At 39.8% G+C, this 9,310-nt stretch overlaps 1 protein-coding gene across 1 annotated transcript; it reads right to left on the reverse strand.

Moving 5' to 3' along the window:
- Positions 1–6,547: 6,547 nt before the first annotated feature.
- On the reverse strand, positions 6,548–8,444 carry LOC130723585 (CASP-like protein 1D2). The gene is made up of 3 exons (XM_057574691.1): positions 7,957–8,444; positions 7,085–7,211; positions 6,548–6,965 (listed from the first exon to the last, which is right to left on the reverse strand). Exons 1-3 carry the CDS (start codon positions 8,415–8,417, stop codon positions 6,741–6,743), a joined length of 813 nt encoding a protein of 270 aa, XP_057430674.1. The 5' UTR covers positions 8,418–8,444; the 3' UTR covers positions 6,548–6,740.
- Between the last annotated feature and the right edge of the window lie 866 nt (positions 8,445–9,310).

Below are 9,310 nucleotides of genomic sequence, written 5' to 3' on the forward strand. Positions count from 1 at the left end.
AGAGTAAAGTACACTCACCCCCCTTAAGGTTTGTTAGAATTACACTCCACCCCATTCTTATCTAAAATCTACATCCCACCCCATTTTATATAGAGGCAAATTTAGTGACGAAAAATATTTTTCATTAATAATTAGTTATTATTTAAATTGTTAATCAATAATTTCAAAAAAAAATCAATATAATCCAATAAATTTAAAAATGAAAACATCACAATCCTCCTCATTCTCTCAATCGCGTTTTTCCTCCGTAAATTCATAATGCAAATTATGCAATAGCACACCTGCCCGATTTACAAACCATATCTCGAACATAGTGAAACATGCTTGTGTTTTCATATTTGGTAATAATTCAATTTTAATCAAAATAATCTCTTTATACCTCCAATTTTCAAAATTGGGTTGTAGGCCAAAAAAGCAACACAAATGGGTGAAGAAAATAGAGAAACAAAATTATGAAAATATGAAGTGGATCTGAGGTTATTAGAGCCCAACGAGGCGGTGGAGCATCGTTTTTAACAAAATCCAACAATATCTAAGACCAACAGAGCGTTCACTCACAACTTCAAGGGGTGAAATTCACAAGAAGTAGTTGAACAAGTGGCTTTAGGGATGTGCGATTCACGTTCTGGGGTTCAGGTTGCAACAAAACTTTGAGGCATGGAGGTGCCATGGGGTTTCACATTGTGGGACAGTGGAGCCGTGTTAAAGGGAGTAAAGGCTTGGTGGTGGCCGTTTGTGGTGAGAAATATGATTTGGAGATAGATGGGACGTGGACTTAACAGACAGAGTGAATGGTTTTTTTAAATTTAATTCAGTAAAATTATTTTCATAAATTAATGTATGATAGTGTATATGCATTAAATTTATTTAAATTTTTACTAATTAGTAATTAGTTTTTAGTAGTGAGGAATTTGTTTTCGTCACTAAAATTTGCCTTTATAAAAAATGGGGTGGAGTGTAGATTTTTAAAAAGAATGGGGTGGAGTGTCATTCTTGCAAATCTTGAGGGGGGTGAGTGTATTTTACTCTTCCTTGTATGGTGAGTTTGGAAACTATCTGGTTCAATCAAATTTCACCAACTTGATTATTTCTTTGCTACATGTTTATGCCTCATAAAATGAAAAGAAGGCATTTCCTAAGTTACCTTCTTCAGTGTCCATGAAGGCCTTAGTCATGTTGGCAGATTTATATTGTACTGTTCGAACTATACGCTCTTAAAACAGGTATAGTAAGTTGAGGGTAGGTGATGAGCATAGACCTTCAATTAAGAAGGTGTATGAGAGAAGAAACAAGAGGAAAGTCACAACTTAGTGTGACTGTTATTGTTAGTTGATCTGTTAATAAACAGCTGGCATGGTTAGTTGTTTCTGTTAGAGTACAGCTGGCTAATTCTGTTAATAGTTGTGATTCTGTTAGAACTACTGAGTAGTATAAATAAGGGAAAGGGGGAAGTTACAGGCAGTTATTCAGTTGGTTAGGATTTGGGAGATTCTGGATCTCGAATTCCAGAGGCTAGGGTTCTTGTTAGTGTTCTTGATTCTTCTGTGTAATTCCTGAGAATTCAACCTCAGTACTTGAGGATTGAGTCTCTGTTTTCTTCAATAAACCAGTAGCATTTCTGTGTGTTCATCAATTGGTATCAGAGCTCCATCCAGGAGCTGTGGTATCGATTTGTCTATGGTAGCGAGCAGAATGGAAGCCAGAGTGGAAGCGATTGAGAGATTCATTGAGGTTCTGAATCGCGATCGCGAGGAAGAACGCAGGAATCGCGAAGAAGACAGGAGGATTCGCGACGAAGAACGGAGAGAGCGTGCGATCGAGCATGAACGCGTGGAGCAGAGGTTTCGCAATCTGGAAGCGATTGTCGAGACGATGACGCGCCGGCGAGCCGGCGAGCACGGCGACAGCGACGGCGAGCAAGAACGCCGACGAATGGAGGAGGAGCGCACCGTGAACGGAGGACAACCGGGAAGCGTAAGAGACGAAGCTGATGCGCGAGAGAATCTTCAGCGCACTGCAAATGCACAAACAGAGCGTTGGAGGAAGCTTGACATTCCAGTTTTCCAGGGTGAAGAAGATGCGTACAGTTGGATTCAGAAATTGGAACGCTACTTCCGACTGAAGGGAGCGACTGAGGAAGAGAAGGTACAAGCGATTATGGTGGCCTTGGATGGAAAGGCATTGAGCTGGTACCAATGGTGGGAAACCTGCAACCAGGTGACTACTTGGACCAAGTTCAAGGAAGCCATGCTGGAACGATTTCAACTCACCTCGAATTCTAGTCCATTTGCGGCTTTGCTGGCCTTGAAGCAAGAAGGTAGTGTTGAAGAGTTTGTAGGACAATTTGAGAGATTTGCAGGAATGCTCAAGGGAATTGATGAAGAGCATTACATGGATATTTTTGTTAATGGACTCAAGGAGGAAATTGCAGCAGAAATCAAGCTCTATGAGCCCAAATCCCTAACAATCATGGTCAAGAAAGCCTTGATGGTGGAACAGAAGAACCTGGCTGTGAGCAAGGCTGGAATTGGCAGTACTAGCAGGTATAATTCCTCTTTCAAACCACCTTTTAGATCCACAACTTTTCAGAAATCTGTGCAAATTGATACTGGACAGAAAAGTGGTAGTGGTAGTGTAACTCAGGGCACAGTGCAATCATCTAGTGGTAGTGTTAATGAGAGAGTAGGAGGTAAGCCAGCCAGGGGAGGAGTTTACAGAAAACTCACTGGGGAAGAGATGAAGGAAAAGTTGAGAAAGGGGGAGTGTTTCAGATGTGATGAAAAGTTTGGACCAAACCATATCTGTAAGAATAAGCAATTCAGGGTAATGTTGCTGAGGGATGATGGTGAGGAAGAAGAGATTGAGACACTAGAGCCTCTCACTGAAGAAATTGAGGAAGCTATGGAGTTAAAGCACTTGTCACTAAACAGTATACAGGGAATTTCTTCAAGGAAATCTCTCAAGGTTTGGGGAAAATTGAAAGGAACTGCCATAGTGGTGCTGGTAGATTGTGGAGCAACACATAATTTCATTTCTCAGTCCTTGGCAAGAGAAATGGAGTTACAGATTACAGAAACTCCAGCTTACACAGTAGAAGTAGGGGATGGACATGTAGTGAAAAGCAAGGGGGTGTGTAAGAATCTCAGTGTGCAGATTCAAGGATTTGTGGTAACTCAAGATTTCTTTTTGTTTGGATTAAGAGGAGTGGATGTTGTGCTTGGTCTAGAATGGCTAGCAGGATTGGGGGACATCAAAGCCAATTTTGAAGAGCTGACCTTGAAGTTCAAACTGGGAAATAAAAAGGTAGTCCTCAAAGGGGAGCCTGAATTGCTGAAGAAGAGAGCTTCCATGAATGCATTGGTTAAAGCCATTCAACAGCAGGGAGAGGGATATGTGCTTCAATATCAAATGTTAGAAAAAGAGGTGGCTAAAGCAGAGGAAACTCCAGAGTTGTTGAAGGCAGTTTTGTCAGATTTTCCAGCACTGTTTGCAGCACCTACTGAATTGCCCCCTCAGAGAAGACATGACCATGCCATTCATCTGAAAGAAGGTGCATCCATTCCCAACATTCGGCCTTACAGGTATCCCCATTACCAAAAAAATGAAATAGAAAAGTTAGTGGCTGAAATGCTCAATGCTGGAATCATTAGACCTAGTATTAGTCCATATTCAAGTCCAGTGATTTTGGTTAGGAAGAAAGATGGTAGCTGGAGATTTTGTGTAGACTATAGGGCTTTGAACAAAATCACAGTCCCTAATAAATTTCCTATTCCAGTCATTGATGAACTCTTAGATGAGATTGGTCCAGCTAGAGTGTTTTCCAAAATTGATCTGAAATCAGGATATCATCAAATTATGATGAAGGCAGAGGATGTGGAAAAGACAGCATTCAGGACCCATGAGGGCCACTATGAGTTTTTGGTGATGCCCTTTGGCCTCACCAATGCTCCTTCCACTTTTCAGTCTCTGATGAATGAGGTGCTGAGACCAGTTTTGAGAAAGTGTGCTCTAGTTTTTTTTGATGATATTTTGATTTACAGTTTGACCATGGAGGAACATGTTGTTCACTTGACACAAGTTTTGCAATTGATGGACCAACATGATCTTAAAATCAATGGTAAGAAGAGTGTGTTTGGAAGGGGCCAGATTGAATATCTAGGACATGTGTTATCTGCTGGAACTGTGGCAGCTGATCCAAAGAAATTGGAAGCTATGTGGTTGTGGCCAGTCCCTAAAGACTTGAAGAGCTTAAGGGGATTTCTAGGTCTTACTGGATACTATAGAAGGTTTGTCAAGGATTATGGCAAGATAGCTAGGCCTTTGACACAGCTACTGAAAAAAGATAGTTTTCAGTGGGGACCTAGTCCCCAACAGGCTTTTGAAGCTCTTAAGCACACTTTGACAGAGATACCTACTTTGGCTGTTCCAGATTTTTCCAAGGTCTTTGTTCTGGAAACAGATGCTTCAGGTACTGGTCTAGGAGCAGTTTTGACTCAGGAAGGGAAGCCTCTGGCTTTCTGGAGTGCTACACTCTCAGATAGAAGTCAAGCTAAATCAGTTTATGAAAGAGAGTTAATGGCAGTGGTCAGAGCTGTCCAAAGGTGGCGGCATTATCTCTTAGGAAGGCATTTCATAATTAGAACAGATCAAAAGAGTTTGAAGTTCCTTACTGAGCAACAGGTTGTGGGAGAGGGGCAGTTCAAATGGATTTCCAAACTCTCAGGTTATGACTTTGAGATACAATATAAGCCTGGGAAGGACAATTCAGCTGCTGATGCCATGTCCAGGAGAAGCTCATATTGTGCATTGTCAGTTCTTAAGGTGAATGACTTTGAGGAGTGGCAAACTGAGATGTTGCAAGATCCCAAGCTACAGGCCATTGTACAAGATCCGATTGTGGATCCTGAGGCTCATAAAGGGTATACTTTGAAGGATCACAGGTTGTTTTATAAAGGAAAGTTGGTTCTGTCCAAGCAATCTTCTAGGATTCCAATTCTTTGCAAAGAGTTTCATGCTTCTTTGTTGGGAGGACATTCAGGGTTCTTTAGAACCTATAGAAGGTTGGCTGCAGTGGTGTATTGGGAAGGGATGAAGAGTGACATAAGAGATTTTGTGGCAGAATGTGACACATGTCAAAGAAACAAATTTGACAATCTCTCCCCTGCAGGGCTGCTTCAGCCATTACCTGTGCCTACTCAGGTTTGGACAGATGTGTCCATGGACTTTATTGGTGGTTTGCCTAAATCTAATGGCAAGGATACAATCTTAGTGGTGGTGGATAGGCTGACAAAATATGCTCATTTTATTCCCTTACGGCACCCTTTTACAGCTCCTGAAGTGGCAGCTTTATTTCTTCATGAGGTAGTGAGACTTCATGGGTTCCCAACAACCATAGTCTCAGATCGAGACTCTTTATTTCTCAGTAGTTTTTGGAAGGAACTGTTCCGAGTGTCAGGCACACAACTTAAGTTTAGCTCAGCCTACCATCCTCAAACTGATGGCCAGACTGAGGTGGTCAATAGATGCCTTGAAGTTTATCTGAGATGCCTTACTGGATCCAGGCCAAGGAAATGGGTTACTTGTCTTCCTTGGGCAGAGTTTTGGTTCAACAGCAATTACAACCGATCTGCCAAAATGTCTCCTTTTCAAGCTCTTTATGGTAGGGAACCACCTGTGCTTCTTCAAGGGACTACAATTCCTTCCAAGATAGCTGCAGTAAATGATTTGCAGGTGGGGAGGGATGAATTGCTATCAGATCTGAGAGCTAATCTTTTAAAATCTCAGGACATGATGAGGACATATGCAAATAAGAAGAGGAGGGATGTGGATTATCAAATTGGTGATGAGGTTTTTCTCAAGTTACAACCTTATAGAAGGAGGTCTTTGGCCAAGAAAATGAAGATCATGAGCTCTTGGTGGAACCTGAATCAGTGATGGCTGTTAGGGAAACCACAATGGGCCAGATTGAGGTGCTAATTCAGTGGCACTCTTTACCTGCTTGTGAGAACAGTTGGGAATCTGCTGCCCAGCTCCATGAAGCTTTTCCTGATTTTCCCCTTGAGGACAAGGTGAAACTTTTAGGGGGGGGGGTATTGATGAGCATAGACCTTCAATTAAGAAGGTGTATGAGAGAAGAAACAAGAGGAAAGTCACAACTTAGTGTGACTGTTATTGTTAGTTGATCTGTTAATAAACAGCTGGCATGGTTAGTTGTTTCTGTTAGAGTACAGCTGGCTAATTCTGTTAATAGTTGTGATTCTGTTAGAACTACTGAGTAGTATAAATAAGGGAAAGGGGGAAGTTACAAGCAGTTATTCAGTTGGTTAGGATTTGGGAGATTCTGGATCTCGAATTCCAGAGGCTAGGGTTCTTGTTAGTGTTCTTGATTCTTCTGTGTAATTCCTGAGAATTCAACCTCGGTACTTGAGGATTGAGTCTCTGTTTTCTTCAATAAACCAGTAGCATTTCTGTGTGTTCATCAGTAGGAAAAGTAGGATTTCCACAATCACAATACAAACCCTAAATTGAGTAACTTGTTCTTGATTACTTAATTATAAACTTTCTAATTTTTATTTTTGAGGCACCATTTTCAAAATGACCATAATGCAAATTATAACTGGCGAGCCATGGAGGCCATCATTTACAAATAATCAACACTAAAAAAAACACAACTCATGAAGTTATTCACATCAATCTAAGAATATCAACTTGACACACTGAATTGTCCATACTCCTTCAATTTACTTGGGGACGCGACTGTGAATGGTGTAAGCTGAAAGACATACGAGCAACACAGTCACAATGCTGCCAAACAATGCCACTGCTATTGAACCACCGAGATGCCTACAGAACTTATCATAAACATTGCAAACTTTACTCCAACCCACATGGCTGTTTCCCTTTAAACCGATATATGCGACACTCCCAGCTGCTCCTGTTGCTGAGGCTGTTATCCCCAGTATCAGCTGCACAAAGCCATAGTGAACAATTTACCTTATGATACTTTGATATATATAAAAAATCAAGAGATTTGAGAATAGAAGATGAATAGCATGGTGGAATAAAAGGTTAATTGATTAGTTACCGCATCCCAGAAGATAAAGTGGAGGAGGAACTTCAATTTGAATTCTGGCTTCTGGATGACAGAGATAGATGCAAGAGCAGAAATAAGGGCATAAAGGCCAGAAACAGAGAATGCAACCACAAAATATCTGCATGCATACCATATTATGTGTCAAATTAAAAATCTTAACATAGAAGACTTGTTTGACAGGGAAAAAAAGATGTAAACAAAAATGAGGCTTTATAATAAATCATAAATGTATTTCAGACTTTTGACCTTTTAAATTTAAAAAGAAAAGACTTGAGGAGCATGACATCAGGAACAGAGGAAAGAAACACACACACAAATTGCCATAAGCACAACGGTTATTGACTTATACCTTTTCACTCGTAAATCTGTTAATAGAATCTGCAGCTATTCAATTTTGCTACTAAACTTGCATGCTCAAGAAAGGCCAACATATTATTACATCCCTGATCTTTAGAGTAACCAAGACAAGAGGCTGATTTCTAAACTTATTTCCATGTAGCTGGAAGAAGAAGCGAAAATTTCAATGCTTCCACACCCCTAGCTACTCAACTGAAAAAAAAATTAAGGGGAAAAACTCTTCAAGGAATTAAGGAATTTTCTGATTTTAAAAAGTTGGTATGCTTCAAATTCATTTAGAGGTTTTTTATCATTGATTCTTCTATTATCGAGATATTTGATTGATATCATTTTGCAAATAAATAAATATAGACAAGCATATATCTAAGAAGCTTTTGAACTTGATTTTGAAAAGAAGAGAATTTTGCAATAAACAAAGTAAAATTTGCAGAGAATTTGAATGATTCTCAACTTACATAAAAGCTGGTGAGTAAAATTGCAGAGAATTTGAATGATTCTCAACTTACATAAAAGCTGGTGAGTATTTGAACTTGGCTGGCTGTAGCACAGGCCTTCCTTGGAATAGCACTAGCTCTGTTTGGTCACTGGAGGTAATCACTGCAAGCGCCACTACTGATGCGGCCAATAACAGGAATCTGAGGATCACGTCGAATTTAAAGTAGTCCACACCGCCGGCCGGAGGAGGTGGTGGAGTTGAAGATGATTTGTGCTCAGGGTCAGACTCTGTTGAAGCCATGAAGTCCTCACCAAGGTATCTGGTGAACTTGACTTGAATGAAAGGTACTAGTAGTTGCTTAGTGAGACTAGCTAGTTGCAACTGAGAGATGCAGGGCACAGATGGTTGAGAAGGAATATATATTCTGAGTGTGTGTGTTTGTGGATTTGAAATTTTGGGGAGCCAATTGAAAAGGTGTTGAAAACAAATGAGTTGGAGTTCCCTGCAGGTTAAGTTATCTGATTTGGACATTGCATTGGCACATTAGTTGGTGGTGCTTATGTGATAAGCCAAACTGTTAACCTATATTGTGGCTTAGAATAGTGGATACAATGTTTCAACTTTCAACTAAAGACATTTTTCGATTGTCAGCTTAATAACTTTGGCGTAATTTGGATTATAATTTTGTTTGATTGAGAATGGGATTGGAAGGTTTTCACTTTGTATTTTAGATATGGCATGGTTGTTACATGGTATGAGTTATGGGCCTAGCCCGGAAATAGGTATAGAATTGTATTAAGGGCATGTTTGGAAATCCTTCCAGAATTGATTCTAAGATTAGAATCAATTATATGACGAAGCATATCTGAGTAGCTTGTGAGTGTCATAATTGATTATGAGGAAAAAAGTTGATCCAAACATGCAATAAGTGTGAAATCCATCACTAGCCTGTGGACCTACCTTTTAAAATTGCCTCTTGTAGTTTTTTTCTTGCTAAGTTTGGTCACTTGTGGTTGGAGACATGATGCGATCAACTTGTCCTTTCTTACATTAGTTGATTTTCCCCCATTTATCATCTATATAACATAGATGGGAGACATGACAGAAAAAATTGATAATGATATAATTACTATAGTTACTAACTTACTATAGGAATCTAGATGGAGAGGATTCTGAGAGGGACTTGTGGTTCATCTCTCCTTAACTGTAGTGATGGAAATTTGAATGCTAGTTTAAACTAGTTTTCTGAGGGTCTTGCAACTTCAGTACTTCTCCAAGGAAAAGATTCAAGACAAAAAACAATGGAGAACTACCTTGACTTTTCCTGTGTCATGTTCTCGCACCTTCCACTATTGGATATCATTAGTTGAGCATTCTAAAATTCAGTAATTATTTAATGATTACAAGTGGATCAATTATTTTAC

Source organism: Lotus japonicus, chromosome 6 (assembly GCF_012489685.1).
Source record: "Lotus japonicus ecotype B-129 chromosome 6, LjGifu_v1.2".
Lineage (NCBI taxonomy): Eukaryota > Viridiplantae > Streptophyta > Magnoliopsida > Fabales > Fabaceae > Lotus > Lotus japonicus.

Excerpts from the sequence above, each read along its gene's own strand:
- LOC130723585 (XM_057574691.1), bottom strand. The coding sequence starts at position 8,417 with ATGTCCAAATCAGATAACTTAACCTGCAGGGAACTCCAACTCATTTGT. Across the intron at positions 7,212-7,956 it reads AAATACTCACCAGCTTTTAT|ATATTTTGTGGTTGCATTCT; the intron begins GTAAGTTGAGAA and ends GTATGCATGCAG. Across the intron at positions 6,966-7,084 it reads ACTTTATCTTCTGGGATGCG|CTGATACTGGGGATAACAGC; the intron begins GTAACTAATCAA and ends GGCTTTGTGCAG.